This window comes from Hirundo rustica, chromosome 4 (genome assembly GCF_015227805.2).
Source record: "Hirundo rustica isolate bHirRus1 chromosome 4, bHirRus1.pri.v3, whole genome shotgun sequence".
Lineage (NCBI taxonomy): Eukaryota > Metazoa > Chordata > Aves > Passeriformes > Hirundinidae > Hirundo > Hirundo rustica.
This window is the reverse complement of record NC_053453.1, coordinates 5986622-6007505: the sequence shown is the minus strand read 5'-3', so window position 1 is coordinate 6007505 and position 20884 is coordinate 5986622. Positions and strand designations below refer to the sequence as shown.

The 20884-nt window shown below is 44.4% G+C and overlaps 1 protein-coding gene across 3 annotated transcripts in view; it reads right to left on the bottom strand.

The window, feature by feature from the left end:
* The window catches only part of CAMK1D (calcium/calmodulin dependent protein kinase ID), a 210872-nt gene that overhangs the window by 78081 nt on the left and 111907 nt on the right, over positions 1-20884 (bottom strand). For all 3 annotated transcript variants that reach the window (XM_040061863.2, XM_040061862.2, XM_040061864.2), the window contains exon 3: positions 5192-5266. In XM_040061863.2, the coding sequence (XP_039917797.1) occupies positions 5192-5266 (75 nt within the window). The remainder of the gene's footprint in view (positions 1-5191; positions 5267-20884) is intronic.

The following is a 20884-nucleotide window of genomic DNA, read 5'->3' as shown; positions in this document are numbered from 1 at the left end:
CAGTGTAACCCAACTGATGGAATAATCTTTTTTTCCACAAAGGAAAATATGTTAGATTGATGCTGGATTAATAACTGCCATATTTCTACTCCTGAATAATTCAGAATACTCTTATTATCCATTGGTAAGGCCCAGGAACAGGCTGACCAGAGAAGCTGTGGATGTCTCATCCCTGGATCCAGGTTGGATGGGGTTTTGAGCAAGTGTAAGTCATCCGTGCCCAGGGCAGGGAGTTGGAACTGGATGATCTTTAAAGTCCCTTCCAACCAAAATCATTCTTTCGTTCTATGATATAAATTCCATGGTGAATGCAGAGAGATTTCCTTCTGTCTTTTGCATAAAGCTTACACAAAACCCTCCAAGTAGGAGAGTAAGCCTCACCTAAGGAATGTGGCACAGCAGATCTGTGTTTTGCTTTAATTAGCATCCTGATGTGATAGCGGCTTGGCGTGCAGATCGCTGTTGTGTAACACACCGAGCCCTTGCTAGACTCCGTAAGGAACCTGGCAAACACAACGCTTCCTTCCATTGTCTGTTGTTTTTCTTGGAGCCCGAATATTTTCATTGAAATGTCACTTACATACACAGCTCATGCTCGGCTGCTCTCGAAGTGCACTCAGGCATCGGGCTTTTCAAAAAAACAAAGTGAATTCAGCACTTAATCACAGCTTAGCACTCTGCTTTGCTTATTAGCAAAACATACAGCTGAAAGGCAAAATCACAAGCAGAGTGGTTCCGGTAATAACAAAATAACAAAAACTTGTGCGGATTTTACCACCGGTGAGTACCTGCCTGTTTGAGCTGCCTCCCAAGGCATTGCAGGGTTATAAGGTGCTTGTGTCTGGCAGGGTAGAGCTGATAAACAGCAGGAATGAGCCACTGGGATTCTGAGCCTGCAAAGCTGTGGGCAGAGCTTTCCTCAGTGCGTGACTTGCACCCGGCAGGAAGGAGCCGCCGTCATCTCAACCTTTCTGTGACAGAAATCATCTGAATAATTCATCAGAGTTAAGAGACCAAGCTGGAAAAACTTCAGGGTTGGGGTTTCGGCTCAGCTTGGGCTGGGTTTTTTTGCAGAGGTAAGGAGAAGTACTTCAGGGTTGGGTCAAACAGGACGTTCACCCTAAAAATTTGTTCTCAGCAGAGATTGCCAAAGCCTCAAAAGACATCACACAGGGAAAATACTCTGGTTTCTTTGGAGAACCAGAAACAGCAGCTGACAGGATCTAGGTAAAGCAGTCCTGCAAAGGGGATCAGATCACAGGTGCCCCAAAGAGGTGGAACACTATACCAGACAGGCACTAGAGTTTTCCCTTTCTTTAACTAGATCCTAGTATTGATAGGAATTCCTCTGGATTTTTCAATATTCTTGACTCTGCAAAAAATTGCAATGTAACTCAGAGGTGGGTCTTCAGCTTTGACCATTACTTACTTGGCTACACAATACCCTGGGCTGCTCCATATATTTTGGAGGTGCCTTTTAGACCCATTTTTAGCCTGTTTTCCAAAGGCAGTGAGGCAATGACTCTCCGTCCCTACTTGCCAGCCCTTAGTAATTTCTGACCTATCAGGTGAACATCAGTCAGCTTTGACTGAAGAGAAGAGATAGCAAAAATATTAAGTTCCTACATATTTTAAGCAAATATGGATGCATAAAGGAGAAAAAGGAAATTACTGCCTTAATCGATTTTTCACATGGTCCCATATTCTTCTGGAGAAGCAACAGCCCCAGATCCTGTGGCTTTGGCTAGTACAAAAATCTCAGGGAAACCAAACTCTGCTGCTTCACACTTCAATGCATGTGAACAATAGAGATGAAATGAGTCAAGTCTTGGAAATCTGCTCTCATCTACCCAGGCAGCACAGTCAGAAACAGTGTTTGCAAATGGACCCGCAAAACTCAGGCAGAAAAGATGTTTAGAATGGATTATTAGGAAAAGTTTCTTCACTGAAAGGGTTGCCAAGCACAGGGCCAGCCGGCACAGGGATGTGGTGGAGTCACCACTTCTGGAGGTACTTTGAAGATATGTAGATGTGGCGTTTGGGGACATGGTGGGATTGGCAGTAACATGCAAATGGTTGGGCTCAATGATCTTTGAGGCCTTTTCCAACGTAAATGATTCAAAGATTCCATGTTTTTCTGTAAGTCCATTTTTATGCATGGTTTTCCAGCATGCAGAAAATGAATCATCAATACCCAAAGAGGATGATTATACTGATGAAACTTTAGTATCTGACATTACCAACCACAACAGATTATTGAGATCTTTCCCTATACTGATGGGTGAAATAAGGCAGATCACTTGTAAGATACAGTAGGGTAATTCTTACCAAATGGCACCAACACCAAAAATCCTATAACTGCTCATTAACAGAGCCCACTATTACATCAAAATAGTTCAATACAACTGTTTCTGAAAGCAGTTTATTTCCACCTATCTTCTACACTATCCTCTGGGTAAGTCTCAAAGCAGCATTCAGAAGGAACAAAACTTTCCAAGTTTCAATTAAGTTTTTGTCTTTGTTACCTGTGTAGGTCTTAACAGTACCTATAGGAAATCCAAGCTTGGGAAGGAGCGGAGTTTTTCTTGGTTTGAAAGCACATCATCCACATGGAAATATAACAAATGTTTTACATTATTTTTCTACAATTCCTGCAAAATTTTGGCAGAGTCATCACAGTAGAGGCAGGGTTTATCTACATTTGTAGCTGCACCAGTATCCACCTCACACCAAAGCTGAGCTGTACGGCTGGGAGTGAAAGACAGCACGGAGTTGTCCACAACTGTCCTTGCCAAACTTAGAGGCACTGGGTTGGAGTAGCTTGCATTTTGGGAAAATGAATATAGAAAAGATAGCCCAGCCCAGCCCTTTCTAAGGAGCAGTATAACCCCTTAAGACAGCAGATGAAATTCTGAGTTGTCAAATCCAGGAATCTCCGACCCGGACTTCTGGTCGACTTTGTACTAAGAGGATGGTATCAGTTTGAACAGCTCTGTGATGGTTTGTACACAAGATATGTGAGAATAAGGTGGTGAAACCAAAGCCAGAGATCTTATTTCCCCATGAACATGCTGGGAAACACACAGGGCAGATTTACCAACAGCTGCATAACCCTGGGAAGCGCTCCCACAGGGGACTGGCAGGAACAAATTAAGCGTCAAGCAGACATGGACAGCTGCCTTTTAACGTCCCTTCTTTCCAACTCTAGTACAGACACTGAGACCTTTACTTGCCCATATCTTTGACAGAATAAATGAGGTGTGATATTTATCCTTCAAGCTGGCCTGCTAACAAGCTTGGCTTTCATGTAAAAGTAGATGCACTCAAGGACAAACTTAAACAGGGAGGTTTGGTCTGCCTTCAAAAACTTTCTCCCACAGTGGCGCTGCGAGATGCTCAGGGGCTGTAATGTGAATTTTCCACATCATAGCAAGGAGTGGTTGAAAGGTTGGTAATGAAAATTCTGTCCACACCACAAAATAATCCTTGGGAAGTATTAGCTAGAGTCCACTTAGCAAGCAACGACCCAGGGAGAAGGGCATATGGATTTGAGATTTGTTGTGCTCATGATACTGATCTTCGAGTGGCCCTGATTTTACCCCTTCTTTTTTTTGCAATCTAAAAGTGGCTTTCTCAAAGCTGCTTGATCAGAACCCCTCCTGCTATACAGAACTCAAGTTTTAAAGGTAGGCAAAATTAGGAGAAGTTGTTTAGGAGAAATACACAAAAATCAGAAGCTGAAAAACCCACAAGGAATCTAATAATAATCAGGGCAGAAATGTAAACAAAAAGATACTTCATGCTGCGCAATTGTTCACAGCCATTGTATCAACAAGTTGGTGTTACCTTGGAAACAAGAGATTATCCATACATGCCTTCTCCCAAACGGGAATCCATTAAAGGAGGCATGCAAAATGGATTTTGAGCCTCCTGGACTTTGCAGTGTTACCCAGCTCTTACTGCCAATTGATCCCAAGCCTAAGTATTGATGAAAACTCAGAAGCAGTGCAGAGGTTGTACATTCCTTCATGTGACATCTGAAGGGATGAGGGTGAGTACCTGGCCTTCTTGTCCTCTCCACCTAGAGATAGCACTTTCCCAAAAAAGTGCAGAAAGATTATTCCCTACATTCAATTTAGTGCTCTTGGTCTATCTTGTAACACAAGGCACAGCTCTTTGTTGGGGCTGGGGACTGCTTGGAGCTGCCACTCCAAACTCTCCTGATGGGCTCTGGCTGCTGGCTTCACCTGGGCATCTCACCCCACTGGGCATCAGTGAACCTGTGTCCCCCTGGAATAGCTAAATGCTTGGCCTTCAGCAAATTAATTGCCTGGGTTTACAAGTACAGCTGTAAAAGAAAGTAAAATTCCCTAGTAAGTGTTGAATAGTGAGCAAGTAGAAATTTCTAACAAGATATAATCAGTGTCACCTCTCATTACAAAACTACATTTCAGATAACCCAAATATCTGGATGCAAGGATTTTATAAAAGTGATGGTTACAGTACATTAAACAAGCTAGTAATAAGTAGGAATGATACCTATTTATTTTTAAAAGAGATTAAACAAAACTACGGATTTGTAAATCAACTTATCACAAAATTGGTACTTCCCACAATCCAGCTGGCTTGTTGGAATTTGTACAACAGGAATTTGTCCTGTGTAGGTCCTTTTGCAGCACTCTGAACTGAAATGTAGGGCTACAAAAACACACTAAAAATTTACAGGATGCTGTTCTCCCCACAGTGCCAGCACAACAACTTCTGAGGACATCACCATGCCTGGACCCTACCAACAGACAAGGCACCAGCATTTTCCCCAAGGGCTTTTCCTGAGGTATTTAACCCCAGAGCTGCCTCTTGTCAGATGCTCCAGGCTTCCCTATGGCTCTTCTCAGCTGTAATTTACTCCCCTGCCCTGTCTGTTTGTTCTGCTCTTTTTTTGATGCAATCTCACAAAAACACTCTGATTTGATTTGAGTGAGACTAGTCACAAAAGAATTTAATTCCCAATTTTACAACAGAGCGCATCACAATTAGAGATCTGGTTTTGACCACCCTCCAGGGATTTTGCAGTCTGTAGCACACAAGACAAATACCTCTTACATATCCCACCTTTTGGGTTAAAGAACAAAACCAGAACAAGAAGAGTTGGCAACTTTGATATAAAAACTTCATTAGGTTCAGTACTTACAACTGCATGACCAAATATAAATGGTTCGGGCTCTCATAGATGTCTTCCAGAGCAACTATATTTTCATGCTTGATCCTGAAAAAATACCAGATAAGATAGAATGAAATAGTGATTTTATTTTTTTTTCAAATGACTGCAAAACATAGAGCTATTTTTTTAGTTACATAATACTTGTCAGTGTTTTATTCAACATCATAAACTTTTTGCAAGGACATGTAGTGATAGAACCAGTAATAACAGCTTTTAACTGAAACAGGGTAGATTTGGATTAGATACTATGGAATCCTACTGTTTACTAGGAAAAAATTCCTTACTTTGAGGGTGGTGAGGCACTGGCACAAGTTGCCCAAGGAAACTGCAGATGCCCCATCCCTGGAAGTGTTCAAAGCTGGGTTGGACAGGGCTTTGAGCAACCTGGTCTAGTGGAAGGCATCCCTGCCCAAGGCAAGGGGATAGGAACCAGATGATCTTTAGGGCCCTTTCAACTAAAGTAAGCAGTCCAAAGTGCTCCACAGCCCAGAATACAGTTATTATTTGGAAAAATTTCTTTCTATCATCTCTGAAGCCAAAATGTGTAACAGTTAAGTATCTGAGGCATTAGAGGTATAGAGTTCCTGTGTCAGATGAATGAAGATGGTTGGTTGGAGGCTGAATTCTCAGGACAGCTCTGCTGCAGAGTGCAAGGGAGTGACAGAGGCAGAGTGCAGGCTGGCAGGGTTTATAAAGCAGGGATCTGACCCTGTGAAGAAGCTGGCACAGGGAATCAGCAGCTGCATCACAGCCCCACGCTCCTTCCCATCAAATTTGTGCTGCTCTGATGTAAAGTCTGGCCTTGATGCCCGAATTTCCCTGTAACATTATTGGGCACTGTGTGCAACACCTCCTACAGTCTTCATGGCTTTCCTACATCCTCACCATTCCCACCAAACCTCTTGCCAAAACACCATCTTTAAAGAGAAAAATCATCTCTACAAGCACACATCCAATCAGCTACTTCAGCAACACCTCTATAGGTTTGTTCCTTAAATGTTTACAGATAATTTGCAAAGAATATATTTAACTTGTGCAAACCCTGAAGAGACTACCCCAGTGCAATCCCAGGGTAGAACATTAATTACACCAATTCCAGACAATATTTTAAGAGCAAGAGAAAGATGGAAAATTCTAAGAGGAGGCCACTCATTAAGCAACATCTGTTATGTGCAGAAGGAAAGTAAACATACATTGTCAGCAAATGCAAAACTCTCTACATGTTTCTAGGTTCAAGTAGCTTAATTAAGATGCTTAATCATGTGTCAGGACCTTATCCTCTATGGTCACAAGTGTCCTAACACCTGCGTGATGACATGGAGAGCAGAAAGTCCCTTGTGCCCAGCAGGATCTTTCCTGCAAGCATGCAGACTAATTCAATTTCCTCCGAATTCACTGGAAATATTATGACTGACCTGAATTTACGCCCATAATCAGTCATCAAAAGCTGTGTTCATGCAAGGACTTTTCACACACAGGAAATTTAACGTCAACAATAAGCAAACCCAAATGTAATACACTGCAGGATGTTAGAGAAACAAACATATGACTTGGCTCTTCATTCTGCCTAAATAGCTGGAAAATCCCATGATACTTTAGCAAAATTTCCAGGTAGATTGCATCACAAATTAAATTCTTAGTATTTGCAACAGGAAACCAATACACCACCCACTTGGCTTTACACAGCAAATGTTTGGAAGAGTTTATTTTGTTGTGCAGGTCTAGTGCCTGGTCCCCTAAGGGCTAGTTAGGACAGGGGCAGGTTTGCCTTGTTTAGTTTAGTCAAAGGTATCTTAGAAATGACATTTCAAGCTATTAGTGATTTTTAACGAAAATCATTATACTTATTTATCCGTTTTCCTTTAGGCACCACACGCATTCGTGTGATCCTCTGTGCTCCTCCTACCATCGTGATGAGGACAGTTTAACACCATCAATCTGCCCCCATATTTGGTCTGCGGTACGGTTTTCACCACACACACACTAACGCTTTGCATTTCTATTTTTGGAGGACCTCAGAGGTTCCCCAGAGCAGCCTCACCATCACACACATGGTCACCCACAGCCAGCGGGCAGGAGCTCATCAGAGATGCAACGCTGAGCACCGGGGCTGCCGCAGGACCCTCTGCCCTCCCCGATTTGCAAACCAAATGTCACTGCGCTCACGGAGGAAGGGCGGATAAACCTGCTCAGTGCTACAGAGAACCGGGAGAAAAGGTTTAGCCCCAGCCCCGTGGGGTCGTCTGTACTGAGCCCATCTCCCCCTCTGAAGTCAGATGTAGCATGTGAGCGTGTGGGAAGACAGCAGATATGAAGTGTAATCTGGGAGAAGAGAGCTGAAGAAGCTGAATCACTCCCAAAGGACACAAAGGGCAATGCCTCAGAGGGATGATGGCGTTTGGAGCACAATGTCCCTTTGGAAGGTGGTGTCTGTACATACCAGCCACCCCAGCTGCTGGTGGCTGCTGCACTCCAGGGCTATGATGAGACGGGAGGAGGCGTTTTTCTCCCCTGTGTCTCAGCCTCCCCAGGACCAGCAAGTCTCCAATCGTGGTGTTTTGCAGTGTTTAATATCCCTGGTGAAGTGCACATCACACACCTGCAAATGAAGCAGCTTGTCCTGCACAGCATTTCTCTACTCAGAGGAACTCTCAAATGACTCTCAAACTATTAAAAGGAAAACGGAATTCAAAGTTAAAAAAAATCAACAATGTGGAGATTACGTGGCGTGAGCCCTACAGTTTCGGGCGTTGTGTTGCTGGAGCTGGACCGGATCAGCAGTGGCGTTCCCAGCAGAGATCACTGCCACCAGCAGCAGCTCCTCTGCCACTCACCTCAGAAATTCTCACAGAAATCCACGTGCTCCTTTCTTCCCTTTAAAGCATGAGCATGCAATCACTTACAGCCCTGATACACAATACTGAATCCTTCAAGGATGAATGATGTTCATTTCAATAACACGCTGGGGTTTGGGCAAGCAGGTGTGGCACCACCACAATGTTTTGTTGGTACCACAAAGTCCAGGGGGGGTGGAGCAAATTTGTCCCACTCCTCTGCAAAGCAGATCAGCAGTGCCAGACATGAGTAACAGGCAGACACTCACTTCTGGTTTGCAGGGATGCTTGGGTACATCGAGAGCCAAGGAGAGCACTGTGGAGTGGCAGCTACTTGTTGGTCGCAGATCAGGAGGGATTTGGGGATGGGTTAATTAACTCCACTTTTATCCCCTTCTAGGAGCACCAAGTGAGTCTCAAAGGTTCAGAGGATTCATTCTACTGAGCCTCCAAATGCCTGCACGCAGCCCTGCAGAAATACTCACTGGACTGTCTGATCTACTCAAGACCTGACAGAATTTATTATTTTAAAAGGTGCTGCTCTCGCTTTACAGAAGAGGAGGCATTGTGCAGAAAAACGACAAGACTTTCTTTTTCTGTAATCACAAGAGAGAATGGAGCAGAGAGGGCCAGGATTCCTCAATCCCAGATTAATGTCTTAATCAATGGACCGTATTATTTCAACTCCTTCTCCTTCCTATCTCAGTGAGAGAATCTTAACCCCACTTCTCTGCAGACCTTTTCTTCCTTCTGTCCTCCTTCAGACTCCTCCCTTCCCAACATGTGGCTCTCACCCTGCAATAGATAAATCTGCCTGATGAACTCTGCACAAGGCAGCTCATTGATGCTTTTAGGGTTTGTGTTGTGCAATATTAGGGCTGTAGCAGAGGGGACATGGACATGGGCTGGGGTGACAGCAATTCCCATTATTGTTTCCAAAGAAAGAAAAAAGTCCTGAAAGTGAACATCAAAGTGTGACTTGCTTAAAGCAAATTAGATCTGATTAAGCAAATTGTTATGAACTAAGGAAAACTGCCCTTGCCACCCTTTCAACCTCCCTTTCAGCACATTTGCTATTTTTCCTGAATGTCCTCCTCCATCCTGGCAAACCCCATGTGCCGCTTGCATCTCTCAACACATCTCTCCGAGTGTGTCCCCAAAATTCCTCCATCTGTGGCACAAAGGGCAGGTGCCACCTCCAACCACCACTGCTTTGCTCAATTTCAGGAATATTTTGGGGCCGTTAGACAGAAAGAAGATGTCTGGAAATAAAAATACAAATAAAGAGAGGCTAATTCTTAGACTCAGGACTTTTCACCCTGTGAGTCTCATGTGATGCTGCAATCCATGGGAGAAAAAAGAGGAAAATAAATCTAGGAGTGAGAATCAAGGGATTTAGGTGTACAAAGTAAAAAACCCAAAAAACCCCACAAACAAAAACAAAATAAAACAAACAAAGAAGAGGGACTAAACCTGGTAAAAAACTATGAAAAGTATAAGAAAGAAATTATGAAACTATGAAAAGAAAGGATGGATTTCCCCTGTTCAGAGCAGCTCTGGGTTTGATACCGTGCTTCAAGCAGACACAAACCTTGGGGCAGGAGGCAACCATGCAAAATTATCAAGCTTCCCCTCCAGACTTCTCATCTAGGATTCTGCCATGTGCTCTTATAAAGGTGTCAGTGATACAAATGAATGAAGGCAATGTTGCACTTGATCAACATTTAACACATGGCCAGCCAAGATTTAAAGGCGCAAACTGAACTGGGCAACCAAGGACTTCAAGCGAGTCTTCTGGGCATGGCAGCTGTGCAAACAAGGGCTGACAAAAGAGTGCTTGATCTGCAGCAGAGCCTCAAACACAGACTGGCCCCTTTGCTTCCTGTGGAGCCATTGCATGAGAGTGTTGATAGGGGAACTGTAATTTTCCCCCAACTGCTATTGCTGAAACACAGAAACATCCACCTCCAAAGGGGCTGAAACATATCCCCAAAACAAGACCTGACACGACCAGGAGTGACATTTGGCCCTGCTCAGCAGTTCCCATCACGCCAAATGGGCTGTGCTGCAGCGCTGGAGTGGTGATGAGTACATGCCATGGCATCTAGTGATGCTAAAATCCTCCCTTGCCACTGGCTGACACAGAGACACCACATCCTACTTACTGCCACCAGAAGTGCACAAGCCCCCGTAAGTCCAGATCTACCTCTAATGGACAGTACTCACTTCAATGTTTGCCAAAAAAACCGCCTAAAAATCAATATATTCCATGGGCTTTGGCTGGAGATTGCTTTTAAGAAGCAAGGGATTAAAATTTGGAAGTTGATGTACAATAAGGGAAATTAAATCCTTTAATGACTGAGCTCTCTGTACATCTCTGCTGGCTCCTAACCATCCCAGAGGCCAAAGAGCTGGCATTAAACCTGCTGCGTGCTGCCTTGGATCATTAATTAGAGGGGCTGCACTCTGCACAGATAAAAGCAGAGAATCCAGATTTTGCTGTTGCTTTGGCTGCTGATCTGCCATGAGAGCATGGTGAAACACCCCAGCTACAAACCACAATTGAATCACTTCCATTAATATCTATCATATTTAACACCAAAACCCAGGATCAGGTAGAAGAATACTGCACAAAAACCTTGGGCAAACACAAGAGCTGCTTAAGTAGGGCAGGTCCCCCCCACAACAACTCTTTCCAAGGCAGTGTTACATTTGCAAGATGTGACATTTAATGCTGCACCTCCACAAGCAGCACGTGTCACGGGTAAAATGCCACAAGAAAGCACGAATAATTTTGCAGAAGCCAGAACCAACAAAGCGTGAGTCTGTAAGGATCTGTGGCTTTGAATAACCAAATGTCTTTGAGAATCAATGCTCCACTATTCCCACACGTGCCCTGGAGAGGGTTTTGCCAGCAGTATGAGGGATGATGAACTCACCAGCTGGCCCAGGGAAGTCACAGTTAAATCACAGTTTCTGCTGTGGAGGATACTGCAAACTCACCTCTGCTCAGCTGTCTTATTTGTTTGAAATGTGTCAGTAATTTCAACAGATAGTAGGACAGTCCCACACACGTTCACAGGGAGTGATCAGATCAGATTGCTTTCCACTTGAAAGAAAACTACCAAAAAATCTTCATGATGGCTCAGAAGATGTGAGGATGCACGGGAACAAGGCAGTCTGATCTCAAGGATGAACTGTGGCAATTCTGCTAAGAGGGGAATGGGGCAGAGTGAGATGGCAGGAAACTGGTGGCTGTCCTGGAAACAGCTGGCTGGCTGCAGCAGAGCTCTGCCCACTATTCCTGCTCCCAAAACCCATTCCAATACTTGATGCTGTGTGTGGGACTTGCACTGCCTTACTTCAGTGCCATTCTTGCAGAGGAGTCCAAAACTGACAGCAGGATTGGAGGTGCAGCCTCACCAGTGCACGGGGACAGCCACTGCCCTGCTCCTGCTGGCCACACTATTGCTGATGTTTGGGATATGAAAGGGAGGGAGAAGAGCACGGTGCCTCATGTCATAGGTGTGCAGTTGATTTTCAAGGGTCCAAATTGTAAGAAGCTACCAGATTGATGTCACCAAGTCAACCACCTTCCCCTGAAATGGGCACCCCTGGAGACAGTTTTAGAAGAAAGGTGAAAGGTTTAATGATCCTGACATTAATTTCTACTGCTTCATGTCCCCCACAGTGTCCTCTCACTGCAGCCAACAAGAACATGGTCCAGCAGTGGTGACAGCTTCTGTGGCTGCAGAAGGAGCTTTGGTTCCCCACCATCTCAGGGCAGCAGCCTCCCCCTGTCTCACTCACAAACACACATGCAAATAATGCAAAACTTAGAGAAGCCTCAGCTCAGATACAGAGCAGAGAAGTGAACAAAATGAGGCAGATGTCAGTTGCTCAGCAAAGGTGGCTCTACAGAGTCTGCAAATCCAAAATATCTGTTTTTTCTCTCCCACTACACTTAGACTGCCGGCATTTTTTGAAGTTATATCCTTAATTTGCCTGTTGGAAAGAGCTGGAGGAGGTTTACTGGATTCAGTATTGAGTATTCCTTCCCTTGCATTAAAAATAACAGAGAGCTCACTTTTATGAGCTGTAATATAGAAATGGTGCTACATCCCCACACCAGACGGTGTTTTGTGACCTCCTCTGATCTCCTACCACAGTGATACCTTTTGTTCCCACCCACATTACACATCTTGCCTTGCTTCATCTAACAACTGGGCAAGGGACAGCTAATTCCAGCTCAAAGCCAGATGGTTCAGTGCCCATATGCTGACTGCCTGGCCAAATTAGTGAAATCTCTGTGGCTGGAAGGACAAGGAGTTGAACTTTGGGGTCACGTGGGGGCTCCGAAGCACAGACTGCTCACAACACAGGAAGGAAATTAATGTCTTCACTAACATCTTTAAGATCTCTATGCTTCTGTCAGGTTAATTTGGTCTGCTTTGGAAAACCAGCTAGAGGAGAAAGACCCTAGATGATGGTACACAAAGCTAAACATGGAGGGATGAGCCACTTCAGAACCTTTCCTCAGCTGTCACTGAAGAGCTCCAATGTTGGCAGCAAGCAGCAAGTGGCTCAGAGCAGGTGTCTGAAGGAATTAGGAACAGTCAAAGTTCAGAAGAGTGATGCCCACCAAAAGACTTACTTCTATTAGCCTTAGAAGACAGTGATGATTTAAAAATTAATATGGTTTCCAGTTTAGTTTTTTCACACTTCATGTAATATTCTGTATGCAAAGCAATGGGCCAGGATGGGATTTGTGTTGATTCAGTGTCCTAGGAGGATGCTGAGTGATTCTGCTGTCAGTGAAGCTGCCACCTCTGGGGCCCACATGGAGGAGAAGGGACAGGGAGGTGTCAGGACACCTCATCTCATGATTATACAACTTGACCTCTCTCCAGCTCATTTTCCAGATCCTACCCATCACACCCTACCTCTATAACCTCCTGTGACTCAGGAGTGAAGACCCAGAAGTATTTCCATCCATTTCAGTGGCCTTTCTTCCCTAGCACTGCATGTCCTCTACAGCAAATCCTAGCCTTATGTACCACGTGAATAAAATGTTCTCATGAGATCTCACAGTGATAAAATCAAGCTGGAGACATCCCACAGGTAGAAACCTGAGCTGGGTAGCTAATCAGCTGTAGCACTGACTGGCTGTGACAAAACCTACCCACATGCACCTTGAAATTTCTGATGCCTGCCCTATCTCATGTTATCCTTCCTAGTGAGGTCACAACAGAGCTCAGACAAAGCTGAACATTTTCAGCACAGATCCATGGGTTTTCACCAAGCACTGGTGGAACTTTATAGCCCACCATAAACATAACAAATTAATTTAGGTACTTTGAGAATAACCATTCCTGGATCACACACCTGGATTTAGGTACTGACCTTGTGCTCACTTGTCTCAAGCATTTTCAGGTGAACGCTGCTCAGCAGCCGTTGAAGAGAAAGAAATTAAATCTCTGCATCTTCTACTACTAAAACTTGCAACTCTAGTCTGAAGACTAGGTCAAAAAAACCTTCTGGAATGCTTGTATTCCTGCAGATCTGGCAGCCCATTCAAGAACAGGAATATCCCCATGTCAGTGCCATGTCAGGAATATCCCTGATTTCCACAAGAAGCAGACCAAACCATGCAAATGACGGTTTCCAGCCGGTGGATCCCAACTGGCAGCGATCAAAAAGGCTTGCAAAGCTTGAGCAGAAGCCTCCAGGCTGTTTAATGTGAAACACATCAAAACAAATATTAATGATTAATTAATCATTAAAGGTGAAAAAGATAAAAGCAGTGTCTGCAAGGATTTATCTCAAACAAAAACAGTGTATCATGCTTTAGTTCTTGGCAGCAGCCCCGTTTTTGCAGTGTGGAGGATTGGGGATTTACATGTGCAGCCAGAAATTAGGGATGATTCCCACTCCCTTGCCTGGGAGACTGAGGAGCCACATTGGAGTGGGTTCCTCTGGAGGTGTTTCACAAACATAAACGCAGGGACATAAAAACCCATGAAAAACAGGAAGACTGACACTCTTGGAAGGGTGATCTGGCTGCAGCCAGAGCAACCATCCTTGTACACTGCCTCACAAAATGAGATCTTATTAGCTTCCAGTGAATGAAGAGCTGAATAAGTGGTGTAACACTGTGTGGCCTCCTGGCTCTCAGATGAGTGCAGTGCCTACACATACACCCAGATCTATCGGAAACCTGGCAGCAGACACTCCACCTCTGAAAAGAAAGCCCTGCCATCCGTGAAACACCCATTTGAAACAGACACTTGGGCGTTGCGGTCTACTGTTATCTCCTTCACTGGTTTGAATACACACTAATGAAGGGTGAATGCTATAACACCCACACACCTGCACAGGTGAGTTACACAGGAGCGTGGAAAATGCCTACTCAGACAAGCACAGAGCTGAAAGACATAACAAAGCCGGGAATTTCATTCCACCATATGGGGAGCAAACGTAGCTGTCACCCAGTTGTGACAGAGCTGGGACTCCCAGCTGTGACTTTTACAGCATCTGTATCTATTGGGTTACCCTAGAAGCTAATGCATATGGGTGAGGTGGAGCTGAGCTGCTGATGATAAGGACAAATAACAGCACAAAGGCAGAGATGGTTTATGTACACAGAAAACACTGTTGTAACCAAAAAGACACTTTGGCTCACAGCGGGAAGCAGGGCTATGCTCTACAGTCACATCCAAAGAGGTTTACACCTCAAAACCACATTCTCTCCACAAGAGAAGCAGAAAAGAAAATGGGCAGCCAAGCGCAAATGACATCCTGAACATAAATTTCTTGTCCCCCAACGAAGCTGAGTCGTCCTCTGCATGCTCTTCTCTGCTGATTGTTGATGGGCAGCCCAGAAAACCACAAGCTTTGACTGAGTCTCATTAGACTGGGTGTGCATGTGACAATTAAAGCAGATTACAGTTCCTCAGTGCCATGCCAGTGGCCAACAGAGTCACACTTGCCCATCTGCATGCGTCTCCTGCGGTGAGGAACAGCAAATGCCCTCCAAAACAGGTCAGAGACCCTGTGTGTGTGCAGGGCGTGCAGTAGTAGCCACTTAGCTTCTCCTGGCAGGTGGGTTTGAGGTTTGATGTGTCTCAACGTGTTTGTGTCACTGGGGCCACTGTGCCTTGCCTGCACCCTGCCCACCTGGCTGGCCCAGGGCCACGTGTCCAGGGAGCAGGGAAGCCTGGCAGACCGGGATGCAGCTCTCCTGGGACTCCTGGGCAATCCTTAGCTGGAATCCAGGCAGTGGCTCTGACTCAAGTATACAGTCTTGCCAGGACAAGCCACATGACAAACTCATCAGCAGCAAGCTGTCAGAAAACCCCCTCCTCCCCACCAGGCTACTGGGAAGCCAATTTATTTTATTTATTGAGACAGAAGTATAAGTAAGAGGCTAGGCAGGTTTCCACATTTCATCATCACTGTATTAGGACAATCCTACACAGAAGACTGCTCCCCCAGCTGCCTGTGGGAAGTGCCAATAGCCCTCGGGTGAGTCACAGGCACCCTGGACCATAAAAGAGTAAGTGGGAAAGCTCTGCACAGCGGGGGATTGATCTTGGAGGACAGACCTTGCCACTCCAGTTCATTATGAGCTCCTGTCCTCAATCACAGAGCGTAGAAAACCAAACTCAAAGGCAGATCCACTTCTCCTGACACTTGTGTGAAAGCAGTGGGACTCCTGAAAGTCTCAGCACTGTTCTCCTGCACAGCTGGTGAATGACAGAGGAGAACACAGCTCCAGCCCTCCATAACTGAACCCGCCACTTCAAAGCTGGAGTGAAGGCTACTGATGTTCAAGCCTGGTTTATTTTCAATCTTCCCAGATCTTAGGGACAGGGAAAAAAAAAAAAAAAAAAAGAAAGTCTTCTACTTCCACTGCTATTTGGTTTGCTTTTCATGTGGTCTTCAGGAAAGAAGCAGAGGGAGAGAACAGAAAAAACCCTTCCAGCAATGGGCAGAATTAATAATGGAACAATTCAGCTGTGCCAAATCTTGGAATCTTTAATCAGGCAAGAACTGCTGGGGGTCTCACTTGGCTGAATTCTCATCTTGGCAGCATCACTGCAGAGTTCAAAGTAGACTTGAGCTCAATACATCAAGCGGCAGAAAAGTCATTTAACCAGAACAATATAATTAGCAGAAATCCTTGTTAATAAGGATGCATTTTGCTTGTGTATAACAGCTAATTGGTTTTTAACCAGGTGAGAATAAGTTTGGGAAGCTTAATCTCCCCAGTTTTACAAAGGATACCATAAAGGGGGTCTAATTAAAAATTAAATTGTGAAGTTCACTTATTCCTGCTACACGTATCAGTGTGGAGCATAGGGACCCTATGTATAGGTTTCTATTTTTAGGAGAGAGAAACCTGGATTCACAAATGTCCCCAGAGTGCCTTTGGAGTGCTAACAGAGAAGTTTAAACCAGAAGACAGCTCTGTGCTTGCAGCCACTTGCCCAGAAAAAAGGACTATAAGCTGCAGTTCCCTCTTTTCTTATGGCATGGAAGCATAATTTTTAAAAACAGTCGCTTAGTAGCCAAGAACCAAACCTCTAAAGATTATTAGGTACCATATGAGGCAAGTAACTTCCTACAGCAACTAAGCATCAAAGTGCTTTCAAACTTCCTCCTGGGTATCTTCAGACAGCTAAATCTATGAAAAATACGTATCTAAAAGATTTTTAAGAGTGATATAGGCACTGAAGGGCTGGAAGACTGGAATCTTTCCATGGTTTTAAATCCCTAATAACCACTGCAGAAAGAATTTATGTTTTTTAAATATGTCAGTGTGGCACTGTCCTGCAACAGAGCTTGGAGGTTAACAACACCAATATTTCAGACAGCAACAAGCCCAATATTAATGTCATAAGCAGCAATTAGTGCTAAAAGACAGCAAAACCTTCATGTAAAATAAATGCATGTCTAGCTGTGGGAACAGTAGGGCTAAAGAGCAATACTGCAATGACATGTGGGTTTTTTTCCAGTATTCTAGCTAGGCTTTACCACTGCCCACTAACTTTTTGCAAGCATGATGAAGCAGAAATGGGAATAAAAATACTTTGAAAGCAGGAGTTAATAAATGTACTTCAAAGCACATTGGTAGCAAAATTTCTCTTTGTCAATTCCTTGTTTTCATCCGTGCCATTAAGAAGAAATCAGTATGAAAAAGTGGGCTGTTTCATGGCATTCAAGAAAATGTTTTCTAACCAACTGGCTTACAAACTACAGTTCTATAGATTTCTAATATTTTATGCAGCCAAGTCACACATACAAGTCACACGTGGTGACTCATTTTTTCCTAAGCAATACATCTAATTAATTCAAGGTATTTAGAATGAAAGGTAGCTATTAGATGAAGACTAAAATAAATGGTACTAAATGCAGCCTTAGTGATGATGGACACAGGGCATTCTGGTAACATCCCCTTCTCTGCTGTGCTAAAAGCTGTGTTGCTCCCCATGAATAAAGCTGAATTAATAAATGAAAGCTGTATCTTGCTTAAAGAGCATCAGCCAATAGAGCTTGTCAGGATGATACTGAAGGCCCCTAGGACACCAAATGCATTTTGTTTCAGAGTTTTGGTCTGGGTGGAGCATGTGTGTGGGGAGGTATCCTCCAGCTCAGCCTTTGAGGCGACTCAATGCCTGGCTTCTCCCAGAAAAAAAGGGTTACAAAGCAAGGGCTGTGATTTTATAGCATTCAGTCCTGCCTACTGACTGCTTAATTGGAGTGATGCATTCACTTATGATACATCATGAAACAGTCATCACCCCTTTCTTTTTCATCATTACCTCAGCTTCATGTGGCATCAATAAATCCAATGCCTTGTCACAAATTGCAAGTGTATCAGTGCTTCCTAGATGCTGAGCACAACAAGTGGAAAATGCTGGGAAAGTAGATGTGATGTGATTAGCATCACAAACTGATGAGGTTAAAAGTTCATTTCTAGATGAATATACACATTCTCACGGGTCTTATCATCTGCAATCTGGTGATCTCTCAAGAGCTGGATTTGGAATAAAATTTATAGAATGTCTCAATTCCGAATGCAACACAAACGCGGGCACAGATGTTCCTATACAATTCCTAATTTGTGCTTCAGCTTAAAACCTAGAATTGCACAGGTCCTTATCAATTATGTGCCTTCTCATGTGTCACACTCTCCTGCACAGTGCCCCTTGAAGTTCAAACCCAAACTGCATCAGAGTACCAACCTGACCAGCTTCCCATCCCAGGCTTTTTGCCGTCTTTTATTGCTTTATCCATCTAGTTATACTTCAACTTGTGAATTACTGCATTATCAGGTTACTCTGTGTTCCGGTGGGATTTTAAAATAACAACCTATTTGATGCAAATAATTATTTCCTCCAGCCAGGAGGGCATTTGTGTGCTCTCAACAGGATGGTTAGAGGGAGGAAGCTACCTGCTGAGTTAACGCTGTGGCTCTGAGTTTCCATTAACCTTCTAACTTCACCCATTTTTCATTATGAAATCATGAACTTCAAAGCAAGCACACAGAAAAATGTACATTTCTCCCCACTCACATCTCAAGTATGACTGGAAGCACTGCTTTCACACTTAAAAAAAATCCACCTTTGACCTAGGACTGAAAGCCGAAGTTGGCAAAGCCAATGGAATTCGTTTAAGAAGTTTTGAGGATTTTCAAGGGGGCTGCAGTTAGCTTGGAAACATGCTCGGGCTGGCACCAGCTACCAGCAAACACTGTGAAAAATACTTTGGAAATGTTTAGGGGAAAACAAACATGAATCCGTATGCCCAAAATACATTTGGGCCTCCATGTGTGGCTTCGCACCAACTAATGGGCACATTGAGAGGCACAAACTTACTGCCAAGAAATCAGCCAGAAACCTCCAGAGACACCAGACACCAAGGAATGTCTCTCCAAGACCTTATTTATCTTTCTGAAAGGTATAGCCAAGTAGAACCAGTCAGCTGGAATGGGCAGGAAAGTGTTAGTTCTTACTCCAAGGACATACAGATATTGCAGATATTTAGAGGGTAAAATAACCAAACCTCCTGTCTTTATTCACACCTCAGCTGGTCCATGCAATGCTGGTGTCAGAGCTCTGAGCTGCTTCTGGTGACACCACAAGGAACAAGTCAAGCAGGGTCCCCAGAGGGCAGACAGGTTTCAGTGATATCAAACCAGCCCTATAATACCAGTGAAGTCACGCTGCTGAAATCCAATGTACCAAATCTGAGCAGTTAATATTGCATCACTCATGCATCAGACACAACTCACTGTCATCATTTTGATTTATAGACTGGTGAACTATGCTTTGCAAACTCCATACCAGATACAGGCGGGGCAGGTGAGCCTCTGTTTCTAAAATGTCATTTTGCTTTTGACATAAATACATCTCTGAGTAGATAACCAGAGTTGTCAAATCTCACAGTACTTAATCACGCAGTGTGAACAGTTAAAACACTTAATCTCACATTAGTCTAATTGTTACTCAGTGTCTCCTGCTTTGTCTGCATTTCTGGTTTTGTTTCTATGTCTTATTTTCTCCTCTGCTTTGAGCTGCTTCCCCCTCCCACCCCAATCCATTTACTCTTTGTCAGAAGCCCACCTTCTTTGGTAAAAAAAAGTTTAAAAAAAGGAAAAAGCAAAAAAAGAGGAAAGCTCTTTTCCTCCCTGTGGCAGCTGTCTCACACACACAAGCCATCCCTGTGGCTGCTGCTTGTACCAGCCATGCTGCGTGGTGACAGCACGTCACAGCTTCCAAAGACCTGTGTCTCCATTTGTGCTGTATCTGAGACCCTGCTCAGGGGAGCAATCAGGAGCAAAAGAAAGAGAAAGGAAGAGTCACAAACATGCAGTTTCAGTTACTGCAATCTCTTCCACTCTGGCCTTTTTCATTCCCTCACGCTGCTGCAAAGCACATGTCCAAGTCTATGTTTTGGACTGGGCACATCTATGCACTATTCACTGCCTATTTTCTGGACATGATGCTTTCATTTATGTTTTGAAGGACCTTCTTAGCCTATTCCCATCTTATCTATTGTTCCTCTTGACCCCTGAATCCTGCACTCCTGGTGCTACTGTCACGAGGGAGGGGTGAAAACACCTAAGACCAGGAGGCTCTGTAGCCTGGTGACAGGCAGCAAAGCCGCCAAGTTATTGGGACCTGTGAGCTGCCAGGAGTCTCAAGAGGAAGGGAGTGCACAGCCACAAGCTGGAAGCCCCTCTCAGCTGGATGCCACCTCCTGGGTGGTACAGGAGGACAACAGGGCCCCTGGGTGAGCAGAGGCTGCTGAGGTCCTGCCCAGAGGTAGATCTCTGAGCTCCAGCAAGGGACAGGAGCTCCAGCACTGCCTTTGCCTATTTCTGTGCATATCTCCATCCAACATCTCGACTCTCTGGAGGGCTGCTCTCAAGCTCCCAGCTCCCTCTGCAGATCATTTCCTCAGGCCTTGGAGCACATGAAGGCAATCTGCATCCTAACCTGGCTCTCGGGGTTTCCTTTTCCTTCCAAATAACAATCCTAGAATTCGAAGGTGGGACTTCGCAAAAGAGCTCTGCAGATAAACAACTTCCATCTCTTTTATTTTGCCAAAATAACTGTCCTCTTGGGAGGAAGAACACAGATGCCTAATGGCCCAAAAGAACTCAACTTTCAGTTGATTAAAGTGGCCCTTGAAAGTGGAAAAATTCACCCGGGGGGGGACTTCAACCTGAAAAGGACCTGAGACCTCTCAGCACCCACTGAGAGGGATTTGCCAGCTGGGAACAGGGCCTAACCTGAGGATGTGATGACACAGCAGACCAAGA